The sequence below is a fragment of the Oreochromis niloticus genome, linkage group LG16 (genome assembly GCF_001858045.2).
Source record: "Oreochromis niloticus isolate F11D_XX linkage group LG16, O_niloticus_UMD_NMBU, whole genome shotgun sequence".
NCBI lineage: Eukaryota > Metazoa > Chordata > Actinopteri > Cichliformes > Cichlidae > Oreochromis > Oreochromis niloticus.
This window is the reverse complement of record NC_031987.2, coordinates 3,264,499-3,291,767: the sequence shown is the minus strand read 5'-3', so window position 1 is coordinate 3,291,767 and position 27,269 is coordinate 3,264,499. Positions and strand designations below refer to the sequence as shown.

General features: G+C 39.9%; 1 protein-coding gene across 2 annotated transcripts in view; it reads left to right on the top strand.

Moving 5' to 3' along the window:
* Positions 1-23,487, top strand: part of LOC100697409 (polycystic kidney disease protein 1-like 2) — a 41,363-nt gene extending 17,876 nt beyond the window's left edge. Inside the window, exons 11-40 of one of the 2 annotated variants that reach the window (XM_013270198.3) lie at positions 72-217; positions 319-480; positions 1,128-1,265; positions 1,544-1,675; positions 1,894-2,018; positions 2,671-2,791; positions 2,914-3,045; positions 4,306-4,419; positions 4,993-5,107; positions 5,207-5,397; positions 5,481-5,711; positions 6,124-6,225; positions 6,672-6,850; positions 7,139-7,285; positions 7,977-8,176; positions 8,269-8,480; positions 8,624-8,810; positions 9,961-10,192; positions 13,214-13,454; positions 13,639-13,735; positions 13,827-13,949; positions 14,135-14,320; positions 15,697-16,027; positions 16,163-16,296; positions 16,504-16,631; positions 17,714-17,874; positions 17,996-18,206; positions 19,054-19,155; positions 19,288-19,419; positions 22,984-23,487. In XM_013270198.3, the coding sequence (XP_013125652.2) occupies positions 72-217; positions 319-480; positions 1,128-1,265; positions 1,544-1,675; positions 1,894-2,018; positions 2,671-2,791; positions 2,914-3,045; positions 4,306-4,419; positions 4,993-5,107; positions 5,207-5,397; positions 5,481-5,711; positions 6,124-6,225; positions 6,672-6,850; positions 7,139-7,285; positions 7,977-8,176; positions 8,269-8,480; positions 8,624-8,810; positions 9,961-10,192; positions 13,214-13,454; positions 13,639-13,735; positions 13,827-13,949; positions 14,135-14,320; positions 15,697-16,027; positions 16,163-16,296; positions 16,504-16,631; positions 17,714-17,874; positions 17,996-18,206; positions 19,054-19,155; positions 19,288-19,419; positions 22,984-23,178 (4,907 nt within the window). In that variant the 3' untranslated portion in view covers positions 23,179-23,487. Of the gene's footprint in view, positions 1-71; positions 218-318; positions 481-1,127; positions 1,266-1,543; positions 1,676-1,893; positions 2,019-2,670; positions 2,792-2,913; positions 3,046-4,305; positions 4,420-4,992; positions 5,108-5,206; positions 5,398-5,480; positions 5,712-6,123; positions 6,226-6,671; positions 6,851-7,138; positions 7,286-7,976; positions 8,177-8,268; positions 8,481-8,623; positions 8,811-9,960; positions 10,193-13,204; positions 13,455-13,638; positions 13,736-13,826; positions 13,950-14,134; positions 14,321-15,696; positions 16,028-16,162; positions 16,297-16,503; positions 16,632-17,713; positions 17,875-17,995; positions 18,207-19,053; positions 19,156-19,287; positions 19,420-22,983 lie in introns of both variants that reach the window. The other variant, XM_025904092.1, reaches the window with a different exon arrangement.
* The last annotated feature ends 3,782 nt before the right edge of the window (positions 23,488-27,269 follow it).

The window sequence follows — 27,269 nt, the reverse complement described above, 5'->3', positions numbered from 1 at the left end:
GAACTCCACTGAAAACTGTATTGTGTTTAAAAAAATAATCATAGAAACTCTCTTTTTTTAACCCTTCTCAGGTAAGACTCTGCGATGCAGTCAGAGCAATGAAGCAAAATCCATCTTCCTTCCTCGTGGAGACAGCAATTCTAACTACAACCTGAATATATTGGCAACTGCAACGAGTGGAGCTCAAACAGTACTCAGCACCACTATAACTGCACAGGTATGCCACAAAACAAGATGCATGTACTGACGAGAAAAGATCCAGGATACGGAAATGCTCTGATTTTCTAGCCCTGTAAGAAAATGTTTTCTTCTCATCAGGTTATGGATTCAACTTTGAGCTCAAGCTCAGTAGAGAACGTTGTTGATCAGCTAAAGGCAGAAGGCCAGCTGTCACCAGAAGTCGCTGGACAACTCTTCAGTTCAGTGGCCAATAAACTTAACAGCCAATCTGATCCTGCAGGACAAGCGGATAGGCAAAAGGTAGCATTGCTCACTCTGTTTAAGGGTAGGACCAGTGAAGAGCCTTGTGCTGCCAGCAGGGCTAAGCAAGCTTTTAACTGTTAAGGCCTTTACACACCAGAGGGGTTAAAATTTTTCAGGCTCATATATTGTTAATGCAGCTGTTCACATCGACTGTGTAATTTCACAAAAAGAGCTTGGACAGCTCCACTGACATCCTAAAATATGTACAAAAACAGTCATAATGCAGTTTCAAATTGTGGATCAAACCACGAAATTGTCCCTGTTGCTTCCTTCTTGTGAGATTTGGTTGTAGCCAGAATCTCAACTTCTTCCTTTTGTTGTTGTGCTTTCAGAATGCAGTCAGTGTGTACAGGCCTTTAATAGGGCATGCTTTAGGAGCCGCCCAAAAGTTGATTCGGTCGATGGAAGTTTCTGTGCATAATTTTTGACGGGCTTTCTTAGCACCGTTCTCTGTCCTTGAACAGCCTCACAAGAAAGCTTTATTTTCGAGTAGGGTTCCCATTCCCAAACTTAATGAGACAGGGTGGATGGAAAGGGAAAACCATCTCTGTGAACCAGGAAATGTTTGAATCTGAATGAGCAACATTGTTACTGTAAAATACTAATATGTCACTTTTTTATGTTTTTTTTTCTGGTGTGTGAAGCTTCGACAGAAGATGCTGGACATAATGATTGCTGTAGTAAATGACAATCTCACCAAAAGTCCACAAGACATTCAGGCATTAGCCACAGCACTTGCTTCTCTCATCAAGAAAGGCACTGAAATCAATACGTCAGCACAGGTACTGTAGAGAAGTTCGAAAAATGAGGAAACCATCAGTAAGGACTGTAGACATCTCTCTGCAATGCGTACTGATGTATGTTGCTTTCACTGTAGCTCCCTTCTAAATTGGAAGGTAAATGTTTGGTGAACAGGGCTTTTTTTTTTTTTTACTCTGCCCTGTAACAAAATTAAAGGTCAGGACCACGTGTTAAAGTTTTTGACCATTCAAAAATTGTAATATCTTCATAATACCTCCCAAATACATGTCTGTGACTGTGAGTTCATTCCCACCTTCAGGAAGGGGCCGCGTCATTGTTCGCAAACCTGAGTTCATCTCTCCTCCACATGGATCTAAACGCAACTGAAGTCTTTGCCACAGCCAACAATATTGTGGAGGGCATAAGCAACATGCTCGACTATTGTCCTAGCGTGAGTCTTATAAGGCCGATGCTGATTGTGTTTATTTCTTTGGGGAATCGTGGATGTTTTTAATGTACGATGTTATATTATCAGGAATGATGATGGAGCAATTCTGCAAACACTTCCTTAAAGTATTCATCTTCTCCCGCTCCCTGTTGGAATTTGCCGATGATAAACTAGCATAAACATTAAAATTTCTCCTCTGTGATAAATGTTGTGTGTTGCAGAAAAACACCTCAGATGGCCTTCTTGGTGCCCTGTTCAATATACAGAGTGCGATGTTGTCCTTTGTGGAGCTCAATGAGGACTCAAGTATAATTCAGCAAACCCACGTTAAAGTACTTGTCAGAAGGCAAGTTCCACTTCAAATGCAAGACAAAGTTATCAAACAATAATTAACCACCACATCTCCCAGAAATTTCAGCTGTTGAACTGGAAAAATATCACTCTGATGCTGATATACTAAAAAGCTGCAGCTAACAGCCACCTGTGTGCGGATGGGTGACAAAATAAAGGAAAACCTGCATAAACCACATGGAAAATTCAGCAAATACAGATGTTTCCAGAAAACAATGTTGTGTTGCACCTATGAAAGCGCTAAGGAAAATTTGATTCTCATATGATATCCATATGGCAAGAGGAAAGCTCAGGTTTTAAAAGATGGTTCATTGTCGGTGTCGTAAGGTTTATCTACAACTAGAGTTTCTAGAAAAGATATCTGCAAATAGTTAGACAAATTCCACATGTGATGGCATGATACTCGAGTCCAGATTTTAACACAGGATTAAATACAGGCCAAAGTTTTAGAAATGTCTGTTTTCAGACAGTGTACCCTCTAGTCGTTAACATAACTACCATAACGTGGTTACAAGTAGCCAAGTCACAATGAAAACACATTTTACTTTGTAAGTTAATCATTTCTCGATTCCAGAGCTGTTAAACCTGCAAACTAATATTTAAGAGAAGCTCGTGTTTAATATTGATCTCCTTATCTTTTCTTACAGAGTTTTACCAGCAGTCTTGTACACAGGCTCAGTAAATATTACCAACTGTACCTGCATCACATTTTCTCTCCCACAACTACCCTCTACCATACTTCCTTCAGACAAACCAGTGGATGTGCGAGTACGTTAATACCCGTGTGCCTATGAGTGTTTGTGCTGTGGATATGTACATGTGTGAAAATCAATTTTGCTCAATCATCCTAATGTCTAATGTCTGACCTGATCTTTGAATTACACTTACAGATGCTGAACTTAGATGTAAACCCATTTTGTTGGAAGGTGGGATGGGACATCAGCAGATTCGTAGGTTCTTTATCCCTCACAACGAAAGAAGGGTCTGTTATCCCTGTGGAGAACTTAAGTGAGGATATTCAGGTCAGTGTAGCAACAGTACAGCATCCACACTTACTGTTTTCAATCTCCTTTTGAGAGGACTTGTTTCTGGGGATGTTTGAGAAATGCACATTAAGAATAGTTTTGTGACAGAAATGGAGAAGGTGAATCTGTTGGTGAGGATTCCTACCAATCCATTACACACCCATCTGTAATACCTGTGATTAGTTAAAAAATGTAACTAATCATCCCTCTTTGGTTTGAAAATGAAAGCACTTTTGTGCTTTTCTTTCCAGGTAGTAGTTGTTGTATGGGTTTCATGAGTTAATGACAAGAATAACAGAAAGAAATATTTTATCCCCAAACCCAGCCAGAATTCTGGATCCCACAGATCAATCAATCAGTTACAGATACTCCTGATCTAAACTCCTTATGTGCATAAAGCACACCTGTCCACAGAATCAATTTCAATCATTCTAAACTGTCCACCACAATGGCCGAGACAAAAGACGGACATGATTGTAGATCTGCATCTGGACTACAAGACCATCAGCAAGATGTTTGGTGAGAAGGTGAAAAGTTGCTAAAACACTGGCCTAAAAGGAAGCACAATAAGGTCATGGAATGGGATAACCAATCTCCAGAGCTTGATCATATAGATAATCTGGAGAGGGAGCTGAAACTGTGAGTCACCAAGAAGCAGCCAAGAAACGTGAAGAGTTTAGAGCAGGGGTAGGGAACGTTAGTCCTCGAGAGCCGGTGTCCTGCAGGTTTTAGATGTGTCCTTAAACCAACACAGCTGATTTAAATGGCTAAATTAGCTCCTCAACATGTCTTGAAGTTCTCCAGAGGCCTGGTAATGAACTAATCATTTGATTCAGGTGTGGTGACCCAGGGTGAGATCTAAAACCAGCAGGACACCGGCTCTCGAGGACTAAGGTTCCCTACCCCTGGTTTAGAGAGTTTCTGTAAAGGGGACTGGGCTACAATCCCTCCCTAGATGTGAGAAAAGGTGGTGACCACCTACAAGAAACATTTTACTGCTTACAATTTCTGCAGTGCTTAGTCATATTTCACTTGAGGATTAAATACTTATGCAAATACTTTCACTCAATGACAAAAAAATATTATAATAGAAAAGGGCCTGATGTAAATCTGGAGATAGTACATGGAAAATATATAGAAACCACATTAATATGTTATCTACATTTAACTATTTTACTCATTTGAAGTATGCTAAACCAGAACTACATTTTGAAACAGTGGGTCAGTGGATAACTGCTTTCTAACATCTGACTTCAGGTCGTGTTTCCACGGTTTGCTGGAGAACAAGTGAACACCACTATTCTGGACTTGGGGAACTTCAGCACAACGGTTATTGATATTCCTTCAGCGAATTCTACCCTGGTGCTAAAGGTTCAGTGACTTTCATGCCAACTCCTGAAATTGAACAAGCAAACATGCTTAGTGGACAGTGATATTATGGTAACAGTACATATAGAGGCTACATTGTGTTCAGCGTGACCTTTGCTTGTGACCATGCTAACATTGCTAACTGTTAGCAAAAAGTGTAGCTACAAGACAAGGCTAAAGAAAATTTTAACATGGCAGTATTGCATTACAAGATCAGCTATTGCAGGTCTTCTTCTGGAGACCATGAATATATGTACCAGTTTCTGTCACATTTCATCACCTTCACTAGAAGAATCTTTATTTGATGTAAATTAATGTCACGGTGATTAACCGCTGACAGATTGTCATTCCAAATACGTAGAGCCACGCTGTTATCCTCCCGAAAAACTTGATATCATTGCTACACTGTTGCACTATAATTACTACAGGCAATCATGATTTTACTAATCATTTTCTTCATTCTTTCATGAGGGAAAATTTTGAAAAAAAAACTTTCTTGAAATAAAAGTGGAATATAGTTATTATTTTAGATTGTGCATTCATAAGATTTTTTCTTGCATGTCCAACCTTTTATAGATGATGCCTTCAAAGGTTCCTTTACCCTTCAAAGTCCTCCTTGGTTATAATGACTACCCTACTGAGACGAATTATGTAGCGGCAACAGAGATGCCTCAGCAGGGAGCCACACAAGGTAAGAAATGTCTTTGCTTAATTGTGGTGACAAGATTTTTTTTTTCACCTCTAATGTGATTGAAGTGAGATTTGACTGTGTCTCTGTGTGCCTGCACAGAGGAGAAATACACATGGCTCCTGCACCCTGAGGATTTAAAGGGAAACACTGGAGTGCATTATCTTGTTGTGAGACCCATAGTGGGCCCAGGTATAAAATCTATCAATGCCAGTTTATCAATTACGCCCATCACAACCTCATGTAAATTTTGGAATGAATCACTACTGGACTGGAGCAATTCTGGATGCAGAGTAAGTGCAACATTTAAATCTGCTACACATACAGTGAGGCGTTGCTTAAACAATAATGGAAATATAAGCTGTTTTCTTTCAAGGTTGGTGCCAATACCACGCATTTAGAAACCCAGTGCCTCTGCAACCACCTCACCTTCTTTGGGAACTCCTTCTTTGTCACTCCCAACCTTGTCGACCCGTCACGCACTGCTGAGCTATTCGCAACCTTTGCCAATAATCCTGTGGTTGTGTGCTTCGTCGCGGCACTCTTTTTGGCATATCTCTTGGTCCTTGTGTGGGCAAGACGAAAAGATATTCAAGACACAGTCAAGGTACCGCATCTCTCGTGGACTGAAGAACAGATTACAAATAACAAAAGGCTTGTCTGTTTCCTAGGAATATTAAGCATCTTAAGAAAAAACAAAACTTATATGTTAGTTGGTCTGAGGTGTTTTACTGTATATGTGGAAACAGTTGTGTTTGAGGCTCCAGGGGAGGTTTGATGTTGAGAAAACCTGGGGGTGTATGAGTTACAGAAGAAAGAAAATAGCTAGAAAGACTTTGTAGCTCACTTCTCGTCTGTTTGATACTTGAAGCTTAAGGTCATTTTAGCCACTTCTAAAATACACACTCATATCTCTCTGTATCTTCTTTATTCTTACATGAACTCTCTCTCTGGATATTTGGCAAAAGCGTCTCCATCTCATGTCCATATAATATTTTTGCTTGTTGGGTGAATAACAGGTAAAGGTGACAGAGCTGGAGGACAATGATCCAATGGATGAGTATCGCTACCTGTTGAGTGTCTGTACCGGGCATCGTATAGGAGCCTCCACTTCCTCTCAGGTATATGTTTTCAGTGAAAGTCATACTCATCACATAGTTACGTTAGACTTGGGGAAAAATCATGAGCAGACTGAAAACTTTGTCTGTTTTCAGTCTGCTTATCAACAGCTCATCTTTTTACAATTCTTTTTGCAATAAAATATAAATACACAAAGCACAGCACTGTGTGTATCATATGCACCGCACACACACTGTCACACTTACACACAGTGAAATCTTAATTGTTAGTTTTACAGTGGTTATTCTAACTGTATGAATGGACAAAAGTTGATCGAAGTATTTCGCAAGTCCTTTTTTAAAATTATTATTTGAAGTAATTTCCTTAATATATTACCAGTAACTGTTTAAACCAGTACTGCTTAATGTTACCATTGCTCAGATATATGGAATCAGAATGGTATTGTTTTCAGTTTCATACTTTTCATGCACAAAATTGATTATTTTAGGTAACAGTTACTCTGCTGGGTACAGAAGGACACAGCGAGCCTCACCACTTGACAGATTCAAAGAAACGTGTGTTTGAAAGGGGAGCAGTGGATATGTTCCTGCTAACTACGCCCTTCTCCCTGGGAGACCTGCAGGGCATCAGACTATGGCACAACAACTCTGGAAGCCATCCTGCCTGGTAGGAAAAAAAGAAATGTCACAACCACACAAAAGAAAGGTCATTAGAAACATACTGTTCGACCTAGAACACCACAATGATTGGACATTAAGGTGAATACAATGTGAATCAGGTCCCAATTACACTGATCTTAAAGATGATTATTGTTGCTTTTTTAAGGAAAACATGGTCTTTAAATGCAGTTCAGCTGTCATTTTTAGTAATATGTCTTCTGCTGATTTTTGTGGGTGGAGCAAAGCAGAGGTCACATGATTGCATCTTGCATTTACATTGTTTGCCTTTTCTCAGGTACGTAGGCAATGTCATGGTGCAGGATTTACAGACAGAGGAGAAATGGCATTTTCTATGTAATTCCTGGCTGTCGGTAGACATTGATGACTGTTCCCTCGATAAAATATTTCCTGCTGCATCAGAGATGGATCTAAAGAGGTTCAGGTAAGCACAAGGCCTGATGCTACGTTTGGTAGCAGAACACGTACAAGCACTCTGTCTAGAGGCTGAACATGAAACCCAGATTGGGAGTACTGATCAAATGCAAATTCAGTTGAATTCATGGTTTGGAGTTCCATTTGGATAATGCAACTCCAAAACCTTTCACAAACCAGCAGGCAGCATTTACTTTTCAGAACCAGAAAGAAATTATTAGGCCCAGGTATGATTAAAATAAGAGATGGAGGGATAGTGGACATACTGGACAGAGGCTGTTGAGCTGCCAAGCAGGAGAAAAAGAAGAAAACCACAGAGAAGATTCATGGATGATGTGATAGAGGACATACAATGGGTTGGTGTGACAGAGGAAGCTGGGGATAGGGTGAGATAGAGGCAGGTGATCTACCATGGTGACTCCTAAGGGAATTTAGCTGAATTTCCAAAGATGAAGTGAAACCGAGTAAAAGCTGCCACTTTCTTCTCATCCCAGTTGAGTACCTAAATATTTGGCTTAAGCGCTGATCTGGTGATTTAGTGGGGATTATTCGCTTTTCTTTAGACCCTAAAACCTCCAAATGCTTCAGATCTACAATAGTGTTTTACAGGAATTAGAAAAAGATTCAAATGTGATGCTAATCCATCACTAATTAGCTGTCTATGAAGGTTTAAAACATTTGATGTTGCTTTTATCTTTCAGTAATTTGTTCTTCACAAAGACAACAAAGGATTTCAAAGACGGACACCTCTGGATTTCAGTGATCAGTCGACCACCGAGCAGCCACTTCACCCGTGTGCAGAGAGTGTCCTGCTGTTTCTCTCTGCTGCTCTGTACCATGTTGACCAGTATCATGTTTTATGGGATCCCAACAGACCCCTCGCAGCAAGTAATGGACCTAGGTACATCAAAAATTTATTGCCATTAAATTTACTTTTAAAAAAGTGTGAAAAATTTCAGATCTAATTCATCTATTTCCTATTTGTATTTACAGGAAGTTTTGAGTTTACTTGGCAGCAGTTCATGATTGGAGTTCAGAGTTCCCTCATCATGTTTCCTGTAAATATCCTCATAGTCAGTATTTTCAGATTCACTCGTCCTCGGGAGTTTTCTTGTTGCCATCGCAAAAAAAAGAAAAAGAACACACAAGATTCTTCTGCCACAACAGACATGACTAACAGTGTGTCTTTAGATGTTATCATTAAGGTAGGTGTTTCCTGTTTTTGTATTTCTGCATTTAATATTAAACAATAGCCTTAAGACAAACCTTTTTGTGTGTGTTACAAATACTGATGGTTTTGACACTTCATTTGGTATCAAAATTTGGTATTGAATGTGCTTCCCCTTAGGACATCACAAGAATTGCCCACTCGCTCTCTAAGACGATAAAAAGCAACGTCACATGCAAGGAGTTTAAGTTTGTACCTGAACAAGACAATGATGTCAATGCTATTCTTTCTGTGTTGAAAGACTTAATCACACAGAATAACACAGCTAGTGAAAATATCGAGACAAAAACACAGCCTCAGCTATCAGGTGAGTTCTCTTGTTAATAATTGATAATGATCAACAAAAAGTGCCGCAACACTGCCCCAAACCCCCATCTTATTTAAGTTTGGGTGACCTGCCCGTTAAGAACATATTCTTGGGTACTTATATTATATCAATTTCAACATTGTACTGTTCAGAAAAACAAAACTAAGCTTGAAGCACGGACATCATGACACACTGGAGGAGATCAAGTGGCCACTGAAGTGCAAGTAGCTTTCTAAAAACAGGAGCAAAGTTGCAGGGAGCCAAATCTGGCGCCTGCTGATGAATGATTGTACTGCTGAGGCCAAAATCACCCGCCTCTTCAACTGTGGTGCGTGCCACTGAGTATCAGCACACACCACACTGAAGCGGTGGACAGCAAATCTTCTCTGTTTCATGGCTCTTTAGGATGTTACCTTAGAACACGCTGACTGTCTGAGCCTAGAAAACGAATTTATGGTGAATGCTGCATCTTCCTCGATCGATGCATGTGCCTTTGGGGTGAGGTGTCCTGAGAAGTACTTTGGTTTGAAGCTGGGGTCAGCTGGGTCAGTTGGACACAAATTTTCACATGTGAACTCTGCACCACATTCGAGTGCGTAGAAGAGGATTTATGTCTTTGAGTGCCTCTGGATACAAACCAGAGGGGAGATCAGCTAACTCGGCCTATAGCTTTGGACTTTTCACAAGTGGAGTCAGATAACTTTATGATCACAGCTCTCGCAGTATGGGTCAAATTGAAGTGCTAGAGCATTTTTTTGCTTCACCCAGCCCAGTATATTAGTACTTACACTTCAGAGGGTCTCATAAACATTTTAGTGTCAGTTATTTTGCATTTAAATAACATGCGAAGCAAATTTAAGTGGCGGGCTACTATAGTCAAATTTGATGGACGATGTTTTTAATCAGCAGTTAATTCAAAGAGGCATAAAAGATGAAAATTTGCCTGAAAGGACGAAGACTGCAGAGTTCTGAAATCATTCAGAGGATACTTGCTTATATGACAAAGTGGTTGTTTGAAACAAATAAAGACAGAATTTGAAAATGCTGCCAACAATCATGTTTCTGCAAACAAAGTACTTTTTGCTTTCTGAACACATCATATCATGTGCTTCCTTGAGATTTCCAAGTAATAACATATGTACATTTTCAGATAGCAGCGCATCTGCAGAGGGGGTGATTCAAAAGAAGAGAAACAAAAGCCAGTATCTGTACAGACAACTGTGTCGCATCGACAGTGAGTTGAGTCAGCTGGGTCCCTCAGGCTTCCCGAAACCACACAGCTACAAACAGGCGCTGCAGCAAGTCCAGAGCATGAAGAAGTTGCTTGAAGATCAACTCGTCGCATCCAACAGAGGCGTTCCAGATGAACCCACCAACAAAACGTATGAAAGTCACTCTATAAGAGAACCCTGCTGGTGCAGTTAGATGTCACATCCATCTGGAACATTTTACTTTTCTTGGAGGAATTAACTGTGGTTACAGCTGCTGTATGTCTTTGTTTTAATTATTATGGGCACTGCAACGCTTTTAATTGATAAAATTAAAACTCAGCATAAAGACGGGTTGTTGAGGGTTGTTGTCTCTGAGAATAAAATCATACAACAAATTTGTTCTCGCAACAATTCAGCAAGCAAAACACACCAACGTGTATCGACTCCAAGTCTTCCTCAGGGACTGACACATGCAGTCTAGGTTAAATACCCTGGCTCGCACTCAACCAGCACCTGTGTGCAAAGTATTTTAAAAAGACAGAAGTCCCTACATATCAAAGCAATAACAAAACCTCAGCAATGTGCTGTAAGAATTATCAAAGAAATTACAAAAGCAATAAGAGAAAAAGGACCAACAACCTTATTTTAACTCACAGTAAATCAAAGTAGAGCATAATTCAATCATTAAAATACGTTATGCAAGAGCACACAATTTCACTAGTCAAAATATGTATGATCCTGCACAGTAAGCTATTAAAAAAACTTCAAAAATAAACAATAAAATCTTTGAGAGTTTCAAGATTGTGACTTTAAATTTTCCATCCATCCATCCATCCTCATCCGCTTTATCCGAAGTCGGGTCGCGGGGGCAGCAGCCTAAGCAGAGAAGCCCAGACCTCCCTCTCCCGAGCCACCTCCTCCAGCTCATCCGGGGGAACACCAAGGCGTTCCCAGGCCAGCCGAGAGATATAATCTCTCCAGCGCGTCCTGGGTCTGCCCCGGGGCCTCCTCCCGGTGGGACATGCCCGGAACACCTCACCCAGGAGGCGCCCAGGGGGCATCCTTGTCAGATGCCCGAACCACCTCAACTGGCTCCTTTCGATGTGGAGGAGCAGCGGCTCTACTCTGAGCCCCTCCCGGATGGCCGAACTTCTCACCCTATCTCTAAGGGAGAGGCCAGCCACCCTTCGGAGGAAGCTCATTTCTGCCGCTTGTATCCGCGATCTCGTTCTTTCGCTCACTACCCACAGCTCGTGGCCATAGGTGAGGGTCGGGACGTAGATCGACCGGTAAATTGAGAGCTTCGCTTTTACACTCAGCTCCCTCTTCACCACGACGGACCGGTGCAGCGTCCGCATCACTGCAGCCGCAGCACCAATCCGTCTGTCGATCTCCGGCTCCCTTCTCCCATCACTCGCGAACAAGACCCCGAGATACTTGAACTCCTCCACTTGGGGCAGGAACTCATCCCCGACCCGGAGTGGGCACTCCACCCTTTTCCGGCTGAGAACCATGGCCTCAGATTTGGAGGTGCTGATCCTCATTCCCGCTGCTTCACACTCGGCTGCGAACCGTTCCAGTGCGAGCTGGAGGCCCTCACCCGATGAAGCCATCAGAACCACATCATCCGCAAAAAGCAGAGATGAGATTCTGAGGCCACCGAAGTGAAAGCCCTCCGCCACTTGGCTGCACCTAGAAATCCTGTCCATAAAAATTATGAACAGAATCGGTGATAAAGGGCAGCCCTGGCGGAGCCCATCACCCACCGGAAACAAGTCCGACTTATTGCCAGCAATGCGAACCAAACTCTTACAACGGTTGTATAGGGATCGAATGGCCCGTAGCAGTGGGCCAGACACCCCATACTCCCGCAACACCTCCCACAGGACACCCCGAGGGACACGGTCGAATGCCTTCTCCAAGTCCACAAAACACATGTAGACTGGTTGGGCAAACTCCCATGCACCCTCAAGTATCCTCGAGAGGATAAAGAGCTGGTCCAGTGTTCCGCGACCAGGACGAAAACCGCATTGTTCCTCCTGTATCCGAGGTTCGACTAACGGACGAACTCTCCTTTCCAGCACCCTGGCTGACTTTAAATTTTAAATCAGCAAAATGGGAGTTCTATGAGTAAAATAACTGAAGTCAAATTGCTGATCTGCAGAGGTGGAAAAAGTACCAAAGTACAAGTACAGGTTCTTAAAAAATACTAGTAAAGTATTAAGTACTTAGTAAAAAAACACTCCAGTAAAAGCTGACTCAACTTCTTTACTCAAGTAAAAGATGAAAAAACTACAGACTCTGAAATGTACTCAAAGTGAGAAAGTAAAAAGTAGCTCTTTGAAGCACATTTATATCAAGTATTTTTATGCAAAGCTAAATGAACTTTGTGCTTATTCGATCAGGATCTATGTGTCTTCAGCTTAAATTCAAATTCATCTCTGCTACATTTCATGTAACTTAACTCTGAGCATGAACCTCTTCTTCCCCTCCTGTTGTTTTCCTCTTTTCCCTTTATGCTCGCTCCTGCAGCAAGGAATTCTGCAATGTTCCAGCCCTCTTTAACCCCTGACTATAGCATGATCAATGATGCAAAAAATATGAGTTATCAAAAGCTTTTGCCTCTTTGATCTCTTTGTATGTGTAGAGCCCCAGTGATAAATACAGCAAGAGGATTACTTTTCTGTGTTACTGTTCCCACCATTTAGGCTCAGATCACTCAGATGTTTGAAGGTAGCTGTGAAATAAAATCTTCCCTCAGTTGTGTTAAACCTAAAGTAATGAGCCTGGTTTGAAAATGTGAGGAGTGAAAAGTACAAATATTTGGGTAAAAATGAGAGAGTAAAAGTTAACAGCTGAACATAAATACTCAAGTACTCGACTAACAAAATAGTTGTACTTCGAACCTCTGCATTATTGAGCATATTCAATTCAAATTTTCAGTTCAGTTTTATTTATATAGAAGGAAATCACAAAAGCAGTCACCTCAAGGTGCTTTATAGTAGTATAATATGGAGAGCAGTACTGATTTAAAGATGTATACACAATGTTAGAATAATGGCCTGTTACTTTGCAAAAATATTTTTTACTCATTGCTCACTGCTCTGTAAAGTCACATTTTAATGCTATTTAAATTCATATTGGTGAAAGGAAATGTAATTTTACTTGCTGTATGTCACTCTGTGTTTACAGGGCCAGTCCGTCAGACAGCACTGATGGTGATGGCGCTGAGAAAAAAAGGACGTGCTGTCACGGAGGTCTACCCTGGTGGTTTATTTTTGTTGGCTGGCTGCTGGTGATTGCAACCAGTGTTGTATCAGGCTATTTCACAATGCTGTATGGCTTGAAATTTGGAAAACCGCGCTCCATAAGTTGGTTGGTATCCATGGTTATTTCCTTCTTTCAGAGTGTCCTCCTTATTCAGCCGCTGAAGGTGAGAAGAACATTTGTCTGTTATATACATACCCTGATGGTAGCTTAAGATTTCCTGCACAGTTAAAATTTCAGTTACACAATTTTCTTATAATTTAACATTTCTAATAAAGGTCATTTTTTGATGTAAATTTAAATATTTACTCGAAATAAGCCACTGTATTTATTCATGCCTCTCAAAACAGGTGCTTTGTTTTGCAATCTTCTTTGCTCTTGTGATTAAAAAAGTCGACGAGGAAGATTTTCAAAATGTTCAATTTGAAAGAAACCAAAGAAATATCGGTAAAATATCAAGAAATACTCTAGAAAGTATACTTTCTTCCTCTTTTGTTTAAATCCTGAACATTTCTTTAGCAACAAACTTCATCCACAGGTGAACAAATGTTCGTGCGCTATGGCAGTGTTTATGAGCCGCCGCCTCATGCAGACGTAGAAAGAATGAGGAGGAACAGGATGCTGGAACAGAAAGCCTTTGCTCTAATCAGGGAGATACTGAGTAAGTAGACATACAAAGAACTGATTAACTAACCTGATTAAAACAAAGTGAAGGAAATCTTTATCAAGGACAGGAACTGCAGAAAAAAATAATAATAATTTTGACTACAACTTATCTTCCAGGGATGTTGTAAGTCTGACCTGAAATTAATGCTGGGTTTGAATTAATCCCACTGTATGTTTCAGTCTACATGGGGTTCCTGTGGATGCTGCTGCTGGTGGCACATGGCCAGAGAGATCCAAATGCTTTTTACCTAAACACACACATTACACAAAGCTTCTGTAGAAAAGCCCCAGCCACCATGGCAATTCAAGATGTATTCAACTGGGCCAGCACATCTGTACTCAGTAACCTCTTTGGACAATATCCAGGTAAATATTCATTACAAAAAGTGACAGTCAAACAGGACAGGGCTTCCGGTGCACTCCTTGCACTTACCGGTTGTTACCAATAAGTGCAAGGAGATGTTGCCGGTTTCTGGCCACCTCCTCTAATCGGCAGGCTCAGTAAACTGTTATCAAAGGAATATGGGAGAAATGGTTTTGCAAAGAGCAACAAAAGTCCTTACAGGTATGTTATCAGAGTGGAAGTGGAAAGCAATTTGATGACTTTCACCAAGTAGTCACGAGTTTTGACTTGAAGCTGTTTATTCTGCTTCACTGTTTAGTTGTGTTCTTACTTTTAAGGGTTAGTGTTGAACTATTTTTAGGATGCTCCAAAAGCTACAGAAGGGACATAACCATATCTACAGGAACAGGTAATGGCAATTGAATTAGCTGATAAAACAGAAGGTGTATGTTCGGTTTGATGGTTTCCAAAAAAGGGCAAAAAAAAAAAAACAGCTGATATTTCTTTTTTTTTCATGAATCTAACATAATAACAGTGAGACTGTTCGTGACAGGTTAATATATAATTATTTCTTATTCACACCAATATGCCTGAAACATGCATCAAAGAGCTAGCTTTTGTTCTGCTAATACATTTAGCCATACAGAGTGAGACATTTGGCCAAAATCTCTTTTCTCCCTTTTGTTATCTCATAAAAGTTTTAGAAGATTTTTTTGTTTAGTAAAGCAGAACACATGAACAGATTAATCCAACTTTATGTCAAAGCAACTGTTTTGTGTCAAATGTCTGTAGATTAATATTATTATTTTAATACTGTGCCTTAAGTCTTTTCTGCAGCGATATCAAATCTGAATTTTGGTGCAGGAAGTACAGATTATTCTATCCGATTATTATCCGCCTCTTGTTTACATGTGTCCTTTTACCCCTCAGCCATTTAAGGTTGATGGAGTATTGTTGTCACCCTGCCAGGTGGTCCGGCAGGCAGCGTGGACACCCGACTTTGTAAACACAATAACTTGAGAACAAAACGAAATAGGAGTTTTGAATTTATACCACAAGTGCATCAACTAAAAAGGTTACACACATTCACATCTCGAGGTGAATGTGAGAGGTCTAGTTTTCTTTAAATCTTGTCAACACAAGACAGATGACAGTTTAACTAAAAGGTTCAAGTCAAAGCACTCTAACATACGCTGGGAAGCATGTGTTAGAGCGCTTTGACTTGAACCTTTTAGCTAAATCTATAAGTATATACATTCTACACAAAGGTTTCTCATCCTGAACTGCGATGATCTTTGCAGCTGGGCAGGTGCGTGTAGGTATGACCTAAAAAGACTATAGCCTACTCAGATGAAAAATAAATGACAACAAGAATAAAATGTAAAAAACTGTGTTCCAGGATTCATCACTGATGGAAACTCGAAGCTTCTGGGAAATGCACGTCTTCGTCAATTGAGAGTGAAGAAGAACTCGTGTCAGATTGCAGGCCCCATGCTAAAGATGGTGCCAGACTGTAGCGCTCCATATTCATGGGAAGCGGAGGACATGGGCTCCTATGGACCCGGCTGGAACACGTCTGTTGGAAATAACATCTCTGCAAGCATTTCCAGTCCCTGGACGTACCAGACACACTCTCAACTCAGAGCTTATCCCGTCTGGGGAGAATTGGCGCTCTACAGAGGGGGAGGCTTTTCAGTGGAGCTCGGCCCAGATTTACAAACTGCAACCAGGTCTGTACCTTGAGAAAAATCGAAAGAATACCCAAGATGCTCTGTTGTCTGAGAGTTAATAGTCTTCTTAGTTGGTTTTCAAAATGAATATATGGAATATATTAATAGCATTAATTCTTTAATCTTTATCCACAGCACCCTCGACTATCTGTTCAACAATATGTGGTTCGACATGTACACACGGGCCATCTTTGTTGAGTTCACTGTTTATAATGCAAATGTGAATCTCCTCTGCATTGTCACGCTTTTGCTGGAGTCCCCTGCTGTAGGTAAGGAGAACTGTGATGCATTTAAAGCTTTGTTAAAAAAGACTCTATAGAATGGATAACACATCAGATTTTATTACTTTTCATATGTAACTTCAGTCTGCATTTATTCCCTTTTTTACACCTTCATGCTGAGCACTCCTTCAGCCTATGATTGAGATCACATTAAGCTGTACGCATGTAAGTGAAGTCTTCTCACTGACTTTGCAGGAGCCTTTCAGTTAAACAGTGAAATGCAGAGTGTTCATCTCTACCTGCCAGGTGACGGCCTTCACATCTGCATTATTACCACTGAGATCATTTATATGCTTTTCATCCTCTATTACATGTTCAATCAGGTAAATACAAACCTTTTTAATACATAATGTAATCCATTTCCAAATACTGTTATCTATGTATCCAGTTAAATAGACTAACTTCATTTAGCCAATGAGGTTTAAACAAACTAAGGCTGGCATCATCATCACTTTTTAGTTTCCTGACCATTATTTTACTAAGAGTGAGCAGTTACTGTTTGTTACTGTGATCGGCAAGAATTAGTCTAACGTGGATTAACTACGAGAGTGTCATGAGGCTGAATAGTCAATGAAGCCGCTCTGCATGTTTCTATTAATCATTTTTTATTAAGTCGTTACTGCCTGTTAATCCAGAAGCAATTAGCAGCTAAATCAGAGCATGTCAAATGCTGTGCAGCTGTACTGTACTGTAATTACGAGGAAATTACAAAGTTGATGCTGATGTAATAGCATTAATCTTATTTGTCATTAGTAATAATCATTTTCCTTTTTAGTGCATCACTGAGTCACATGTTAATTACGTCGTTTCACTTCATTCAGGCTCATTTTGGAGTGTGATCGTGGGTGTCGACCATTAACTGTAATTTCTGAGCCAATAAGCTCCTATTGTGTGCCCTTTGTTGCAGTCCCTTAAGATTATTATGGTGACATAAGCACACAGCTTATTTCACGGTATCTGTCAAGATGTCATGTAGCTACACCCCCTCTGAAATTCACCTGAAAGTCCCAAAGACTGCATGTTAAATTAACTACAGTAAGAGCTTTAGACAACATATAATCTCAATTATTAAGAAGCCTAAATATCCATAAATGTGCAGTGCTATTTTTATCTATCTTTGTATTGCTCTCTCATAAAGATCTTTAGGGTTAGATAAACAGTATACAATAAATGCTTCAATGTAAAAACCTCTTATGTGAGCACTTAGACTTTCATTAAATATGATCAGATGCTTATTTTCACATGCATTTGGGCATCATGGGACAAATCAGCACTTTTATTTGTGCAAATTGTCAACATATGTTTGGTGGTGTTCCTGCTAAAACCTCAACAAATGCATGAGCATGCAGCCAACCTCCTGCTGGATTATATAAGAGCTGTTGCTCTCACTTCTTTTCCTGGAAAGGGGAAATTAATGAAGCAGCAGCGCTGGCTTTACTTCAAGAACAAATGGAACCTTCTGGAGCTTTCTATCATCCTGCTGAGCTGGAGTGCCGTGGCCGCCTTTATCCAGAAGACTCTGATCGCGAACCGTGATATAGCATACTACCAAAACCACAAAGACAAGTGAGATTAACGTAAAACTCTGCTTTAATTTTAGCTGTTTAACTGCAAAAACATGTCTCTCCCATGCTTGGTGTTATTTGGTGGGTTGTTTTTTTACTCCACATCTTTCCTGTTTTTATAGATTTGTCAGTTTTTACCAGACAGGCACATCAGAATCACTTTTTCAGTATCTGATGGCTTTCCTGGTCCTGCTCGCCACTGTCAAACTGTGGCACCTGCTTAGACTTAACCCAAAGATGAACATGATCACAGCTGCACTGCAGCGAGCCTGGACCAACATAAGTGGTCTTCTTCTGATCATTGTGATCATGTTGCTGGCTTACTCCATTGCAGTAAGTATCTGGTTCCTTTGACCAAATCTTTACTCCTCGCAAATAAATAATTTCGGATTTACATGGACAAGAACAAGAACACTTTTTTTGGTGGTGGTCGGGAGGGTTATTAATTACAGCCTAATCATAAAAGTAGAGACAGTGTCTGTCTCCTGAATCCAAACTGGAAGCTGGTTCCACTGAAGAGTACTCTGAGGTCTTTAAGATAAGATGGGGAATGCTTATTCAAAACCTCGTATCTGAGGAGAAAACTATAACACTTTGGAAAACTTGAAAAGAGAACTTGTCTCAGAAGCAGCTGATCAGTCAAAGCAGTTTTTTAAATGTTCTCTAAAGCCTTGAATACAAAGATTTAAAAAATATCTATTCTGAAAATTAATTAAAAGGATTAAATTATCTTAATAATTTGAGAAAATACACTTTTTAGTCAAATAAACAATGTTTTAAAAGTCAAGAACTCCACTTTTTCGAAACACTGAAAAGTTTGACTTTGTCTAATCACTGTAATTTAAATCAAAACCATCCAGTAGTTTGATAAATTACATAAAAGTCCAAAACAAAAGGACAACTGATGCTAATCTTTACCACTGTGTGCATTAGAGTACCTGAATAGTGATGAGCATTGACTGGAGAGCCGGGGCAGGTGGTCTTTATTACATTCGTAAATTTAAACTAATTCATTCTGTTATATTACAGTGTCATTATGCTTTAAACGGTGTGTGAAATACCAATCAAGTCACCTCACTCCATTATCGCTGAGATTATTTAATGAAAATTGAAATCCATGATGGGCAGGAATGATCTCAGCGGTCCTTCTGCTGATCTAATGGTAATTTCTCTCCTTTAGTGTAACGTGATTTATGGCTGGAAACTATCCTCTTATAAAACTTTCATGGATGCCCTCATGACTCTCATCGGTTTGCAGATAGGCATCTTTAACTATGATGAGGTGAGATATGATCATCTCATGTTTTAACAAAGGAAGCACACATTAAGTCAACATTTTCTTTTTCTGTCATTTCCAATTTGGTCAGTTAGTTTCAAAGTGGTAACAACATCTAACTGAGGCATTATCTCCTAGGTCCTGTCCAGCAATCCTGTGCTTGGTGGGTTACTCATTGGTTCCTGTATAGTTTTTGTGACATTCGTGGTGCTCAATCTCCTGCTGTCGGTGATCCTCGTGGCATTCAATCAGGAGCAAAAATACCACAAGGTAACAAAAATCAGGATCATTTTTCTGTGTTTTAGTTATCCTCACCATATGATTTTAATAGCAGTAGCAGTTGAGTAGTTCACTCATTTTAAATGTTACTGAATAACTCAGCTGATATTGTCACCCTTCATTGCTCTAGAGGAATAAAAGCTGAGCATTGCCCTGATGGACTTGTTTAAGACAATATTGGCGAGTGAGGGAAAAGAGGAAAAGAAGTGTACCAGTTTTCAAAATAAATGGGATGAGAAGATCTGTTGTAACTACACAGGGATAAAATTGATCAGATAGGAGAGTTGCTGAAGCTAGGTTAAGAGGAGAAGTGATCATCGGTGAGCAGCAGTGTGGCTTCATGCCACAAAAAAGCACAGGTGCCTTTTTTTGCTTTGAGAGATGATAAAGAAGAATCAAAGGCAGGAAAGAGCTTCACTGTGTCTTTGTGGATCTAGAGAAATGTATAGATAGGAACTTTGGTTCTGACGAAATCAGAGCAGCAAGGAGCTGCCATGAGGAACACCTGAAAAATAGGCCCATAGATGTGAAGGAGGATGTGCAGAGGGTTGATGTGTCACAAGAGCATAGAAGCGATAGGCTGAGGTGCCAAAAGAAGAAAAAGAAGTAACATTTGCTTATTTTCTATAAACTCTGGTTCCCAGTCTAAAGTGTAGCCAGAGACAAGACGACATGTCCTACAAAAAAGCTGCTCAGTGTTGACACTGTCAGTCTGTTCTTGACACCTTTTTTTCTGTTGTGTGATGTCTTAAGTTTACTTTGCAAATATCCACATTTTACTCCAGCTGTTTCCAGGCCACAGGCAGCAACCATCTCCCATTTGTTTAAAAATCTAAATGCAACAAAATTATACCCAGTCATGCACCTCCTAAACACATGGGCAAACTTCATTGAAATTTAAGCTTTAAAGCCAGACGAGTGCAGCTCACAAAAACATTACATTCAGGTTTTGAGTGGACGAGAAGCAGACTTCCTTATTATCCAATCAGAAGTCTCTGTGTGTGAGTTTTTAACAGTAAATCAAATACATCGCGTGCTGTAACAGGCAAAGAAACCAAAAGGTTGAGGAATTAAAAGTCAAACTCAAAATATAAAACACTAAAGTCATGAAACCAAACTGGAACAGCCACAAATTTCTAACACTTGGCTGTGTCGCTTCCATTTTTATGGGTGTCAGTTATGTAAAAGCAGAGAAGGCAAACGCTTTTGTTGTGTCAGTAAAATACACCCTGTACACCTCGCAGAGTAATTATTAAGAGAATTTGCTTCTGTGACAGAACATTTATTCATCAGCAGAGACCCAAAAGCTAAAAGAGGACGCAAGAAGTGAAGTCAGTTTAAAAGTATGATTGAGAATGTCTGGAGAAATATATATTTATGATGCTAATTAGCAATAATTCCTGTAAAAGGTTTCATTGCACTCTAGTTTAAGCTACAATTTGGTGTCCAGACTGTTTGTTGGTATTCGTTAGACAGAAGCAGCCTGCTGTGTGCACCGATGGGATTGGAGATAATGCTGATATTGTCAGGCAGCAGTCGTCTGGCTCGCTATCTGAAAACACTAAGATTACATTTCTAAAGTTGTCACTTTGTGAATAAGACAGCCCATATGGTCCTGAGAACACAACTTAGTCTTTACGCAGAAGTCGAGAGCAGCAGCCAGTAGTTTTAGGTAATGACATCAAAGTATCCCATAATCTGTGAGTGCAAGAGTGAATTTTATTATTTCCACCATCGTTCATGTTGTCTGCTTCCTGTCCTTTTAGATAGAAATGTGTATTTATCTCAGGAAGAGTACTGACTTCTTATTCAGGAAAGACTGTGAACTCTGCAGCTTCTGCTTAAATGCACTGAGTTCTGCACTGAAAAAAATGAAATTGGGTGGTTGTTACATTTACAAAATTCTAACTTGTAATTTGAACAAAATAATTTCATGTTTCTATGGTGAACGTAATAAAATCATGTAGGCTCTGCATGAAATTCAACAACTTAATTTGTTCTTGTTGAGATGACATGATAGGATCTAGTAAGAGTTTCTCACTCGTCACGAAATTCACAAGATCACATGAGAGTTCAAACTGCAGTTATAAGAGGCAGACAACTACACACACACCATGTATGCTATTGCTATTTATTGTGGTTTAACCTGTCGAGGAGAAAAACGTACAGAAAATTCTGCATCAAGCCTTGTAATCATAGCTTTCCTACTTTTGCTAAACCTGGATTGGTGGCGTGGTGGTTAGTTCTGTTGCCTCATAGCAAGAAAGTCATGGGTTCAAATCCACAATCTGACTAATTTGCAGTGGGTTCCCTCTGAGTACTCCAGTTATGTTAATTGGTGATTCCAAATTACCCCTAAGTATGAAGGTGAGTGCAAATGGTTGTTTGTCTCTATGTGATAGACTGGTGAGCTGTCCAGAGTGTACCCTGTCACTTCTCACTTATGCCCCAGCCCCTCCTGCAACCCAGATAAAGATAGGAGGGTGGAAGTTGTTGTAAATCCATTTGATTCTTATGTTAACCAGACTCTAGACTCTGTTGAACATTATGTAATATGTAGACAACATGTAGTATTTAAGTGACCAAGTGGTATTAGGATAAAAGTTAGTGAATAGTGTTGGAATAAAGTGACAAAATTGTGAAGGATTAAAATATTCCAAGAGCTCATCTTACTTCATCTAAACAGGTTTCAATCATGTTTTATCGACACAAACTGCACAGGTTTATTGAATATGAATAAGTTGTGTTGATTTAATTTAAGTTGTTTAAGTTTCTGCCAAAGCAAAACAATTGTATGCAACCAATGTCCACTATTGAATTAAGTAAATCCAACATGTTCTTTTTTTAAGTGCAATGTTACATAACTGCAATTATTCAGATTAACTCAGGAAACTTTAGAGGGTTTGCAAAGCTTTTAATGATCTGTTTCACTGGTGGCAATTAAGAGATATTACATAATTCAGTAGTCAGTGATACTTGTTTGCACAGTTTAACTCAGACAGCTAAAAGAATAAAATAAAATCTTTCACTAAGGATGCCAGGTTACAAATATTGTTGTGAAGCTTCTGCAGAATAAAAAGCAGCAGAATCAAACTGACCAAAAATTGCCTCCAGGCCAGCAGGCTGTTTCTGCCAGTTTGGTTTTGACCTGAAGTGTAATTCTCACTGTTAATTAAAGCATTCTGCATTCAGACAGTGTCCATTCTTTTAACTTTTAATGGTTTTCCTAGTTGCTGGGTGGGACTCTTAAACAGGAGTCACAGCAACAGTTCAGTTCCAGCATGGTTTATTTATTTATTTCTATTTTTCAAATAAATGCTTTTACAAAGGGAAATCATCGATGTAAGTGAGGAAGCACAGCGGTTTTATTGTTGTCCTCTGAGGGAAAGTTTGTGGAACAAAGTAACCATAGGAGCTGAACGTACGTACGTGAACTGTACGCCCGCATTTAGGATTCTTTTTTCAAACTTGCACGGATATGTGCAAAAGGTCAAAAGAGCTCTCGCCATCTGCAGTTCTTTATTATGGATTTTGAATCTGTGCTTCCTTACCCAGCCTTCTGAAGAAGAGGAGATTGTAGACCTGATGCTGATGAAAATCTGCAGTCTTTTTGGCATCAAACGTAAACATGCAAAAGACACCCGGGAGTCCGACATGAGCTTGGCCCAAAATAACAACAGAAATATCTTCAACACTTCTTCTCCTGATGCCAACATTTTTCAGATGTCTGACAAATACGTAAACCCCTAAGGACGTACTGTACTTTTATTCCATGGCGTTTTCTCCCATCCTTTGCTTTTTCCGTCTTGGCAGGTCAGAGCATGCTGCACTGTTTTGTGAATATGTGTAATAGCTTATGATAACACACAGAAATACATTATTTGTTGAGATAAATAAGATATTTAGAGCATGTTGGACTCAATGTTGTTTTCTTTGGAACAATGATACTCAGGTTGCCAAAAACATAAGAACTATATGGATATTTCATACATATATTGTAAGTATATAGTTTGTATGTGTCTCGTAATCATATAATCAATGTTTCAGCTTTAAAATAAAGAGAAAAATGAATTCATGATTGTGATTCATGTGTTTGTTTCTAATAACCACTGTTATTCATTTAATATGTCCAAAACACCTTTGATTTTTCTAAAACACTCTGTCCTTGCAGGTCGAGCTTACTGAAACTGGTTTGTTCATACAGTATTCACAGACACTGCCAAATAGATGATGTCAATTTTTTGAGTCCATCACCAAGCAGATCACAGCTAAACAGGCATCATTGGAGAGGCTTCATCTTTTGCAGACTGTCAGGTTCTGACATCAGTGATGGATCTCATTTCTCACTTGTCATGTTTGGATGGTTATAAAAGACATTTTCATGCACTTTTGAGACATTTAAACTCCAACCACTTTTCATGAACCTAACCAAAAGGTTTTTGGTGCATAAAACTAACCAGTAAATTCAACATAACATAAATTAGACAAATCAGCAAAGCAAAAGTGTCAAATGTGACATAAGCTGCAGGGTTCTCCTGCAGGGTCAACAAGACTCAACTTCCACTCAGCCACAACAGCACTGACAAGTCAAACTCAGGCAAACATCATTTTAATATTCAACTCAGAGCTGCTAAACATGGTTCAGGTCAGTCTTCTCTATTCTTTTTCCATATGAGGGTGCTTTGTCACGCTGACCCAGAAAAGAGGAAGTATGTTTCTGCAGTGTCACTAAGTCAGAAACATTAACAGATGTGTGTGAGTTCAAATGTACTGGAGCATGTGCTTTGAGCCACTGCAGATGTCAGGCTCTGTCTGAGAGACACAATGTCGGATTCTCAGCGTGTAAGAGCACACTCGATCATGCAGCAGCGAACACCGCAGAGGTCATGACAGTTTCTGGTGGTTTTGAAAGTCAAGCATAAGAACATGCTGAGCACCCTTGAACATTATGAATAAATGAAAGTTAATAGGATTACCTTCTGACAATAAGCTTATACATTGTAAAGACAGCTGTTCACGAGGACTTTATAACCAACATTTTGAGAACCCCAAAGTGTACACCAAAGAACAAATCTCAGCAATGACTTTCTGAAAATAAAACTGCAATACTCTGGAAACCACGCAGGGCTGTGCAGGTCACATTCATAGTCTGGGTCTGAAGTCTGAAGTCTGGGTCTATTATATGACAATTTCTGCCTCTATTGGTATCCTACAATCATCCTGGGTCCACTAACTAAAGCAATTCAAATCAGTTCTCAATTTTTTGTCATCTCAAGGGACTTGGTGCACATAGTAAGGTCAAAACCTTACACATGTCTGTAGTGAGCAGGGAGTGGGCCCAGGACTCAAAATCTCAGCGTTATTTATGCCGGCAAAAACAGTAGAGAAGACAACAGCAAACAGTTACTGGGCAGGATAGGAACTGACTGCCAAAACTTACTGACAGACCCCACACAAAACACAACAACAAGCAGAGGGAGACAATACATGATTAAGGAATGTGGAGACGCATGGGAACACAGCTGAACTGAATCATAACTAATGAGACAGGAGACTATCAAATTAAAACAGGAAGTGCACACACACACTGAGACTAAGATGTATGAACTTGATACTGGGACTAAACAGACATGGAGACATGACAGACCGGGAAGACAAAAGGACAAAACACTGGTAGATGAACTTGGGAACTACAAGGGAGAAACTACAGATGTGTTAACTTGATAAGTCAGGGAACGCGGACAGCCATGGAGACAGAGCAGAGACCAGACAGAAACAGGGACACGACTGCAGAGACTGAAGGTACACAAACACAGAGACAAAGATGACAGGACACGGATACAAGACAGAGACAGAGACAGACCAGACCCGAAGTCCAGAACAAACAACACAAAATGAAATGTTTAAAATAAGAACATGGAACCATTGTAACAAATAATATTAGCACATTTTGAAGCTGAAAACAGGAGCATGTTGCAAAAAAAAGCTTGGACTGAGGCAACAAAATGCTGGAAAAGTAAAAGTAGTGTGGCTTAGAGTAACTGGCAACAGGTCAGGACTGAGTATAAAAAGAGTATCCAAGAGACAAAGTTTCTTTAGAAGTAAACATGCAGATTTTCACCAATATGCAAAAAACTGTCAACAAACTGTGGAACAATTTCAGAATAATGGACCTCAACATAAATTTGGAAAGACTTTGAATATCTCATCATCTGCAGCGTCTGGACTTCTTTAAGTTGCTTGAAGACATTTCACCTCTCATCCGGGAAGCTTCTTCAGTTCTAGGGTCAAATGGTGGAGAGTCCCAGATTTGAACCCAGTGGGAGTATCCCCCCAAGGAGGGACAAAGGACCCCCTGATGATCCTCTACCTAATCACATGAGCCAAGGTGTGAAAACGGGTGTAGGTAATAATCAGCCAAGGTTTCGGGTGAGCTCATTGTGAAACCTAGCCCCACCCTATTATGTGATTTCCTGAGGTCAGCTGGCCCAGGATGTGAGTGGGCGTTAAGGCGTCTGGGAAGGGATCTCAAAACTGGATTATAGATGGCAGACAGTTGGTGTCGTAAACCACCGCCTCTGTTCAAAGATGGTCGCTCACAGTGGACATAGATGGCCTCTTTCACTCCTCTTTCAAACCAGTAGTAGTATTGTGTCTTGTACTGTGTCACCTCCAGAAATGCATCAGTGCTATGTAAATCAAAAGTTTCTTCGTTTTGCTGTGTGGCCATGTGTGATTCATACATAAAGTGATGAAAAAACCCAAAAGACTTGTAGTGTGATGTCTGTAGTGTGTGTGATGTGTGAGAGAGAGAAACCAAATGTCATAGGTAATGAGTCGTGATTGTATATGCAAATACAGTAGCCAGCTGGTGTTTAAACTCAGTTGGTTCTGAAGCTTTTTTGTATTGCAGCAGTTTCAGTTAACACAACCCTTGTTCAACATTCATAAGTTCCAACTCCTATACAACTCAGACTTCATGCAAAAGGTGAAAATCAGACAGGTGGAATCACAGACTGGATCACAGGGATATGCTGCAGTTTGTAATTAGTAACATTTTATTCTTACACAAAATCTTTTCTTTTGAAATTTGTTTTAGTGAGAGTGGCATTTATTATTATGAACATAAACTGATATTCCCATTAAAGAAAATTATACCGCTGATTTTGTCTATTAGAGTTTTAGAAAGGGAATAGAATTTGTCAGGTTAGGATAAAGCTGTTTAATATCAGGTTAATATCAGAAGAACAAGACAAGCCCAGTGCTTGAACACCTGAGTTGAGACTAGAGGTTAAATTACAGCAAGAGTGCTCCTGAAATGTATTTAAGGAGCACTAGGATATAAATGAGGGTACTTTGTGAGGGTCTAAAATACATATTTCTTGCTCATATTAAACAGGCTTATGCTCTCTCAGACAGTTTTACAAAGGAGAAGTCTAAATATAATTCAGTTCTTTCTAAAAATACTGTACATGATGCATCAGTGATGGCTACGATTTTAATTCTCTAACAGGTAACATTTATTTAGAAAGAAACTAATGAAGTCGCTGCTACTAAGCACAAAACCAGCTCCTTACTTGTTAGGTGGACTACAGAAATAATGAGCAGGGAGGGTTTTTGGTTTGTGTTTTGCTTTGAGAAATAACAGGTGCGTCACACTTTGGGGTTTCCTTCCATGTGTTATTATGTTTTTTCATTTCAAGCTTGGTACTGTCTTTTTTAAGGTATACCTTTATAAATAATCACAGCACAGATTAAGCCTTCCTGGTGGCACGGTGGTGCAGCGGTTGGCACCGTCACCTCGCAGCATGGAAGTTCTCGGTTCAGATCCAGTCTGCGAC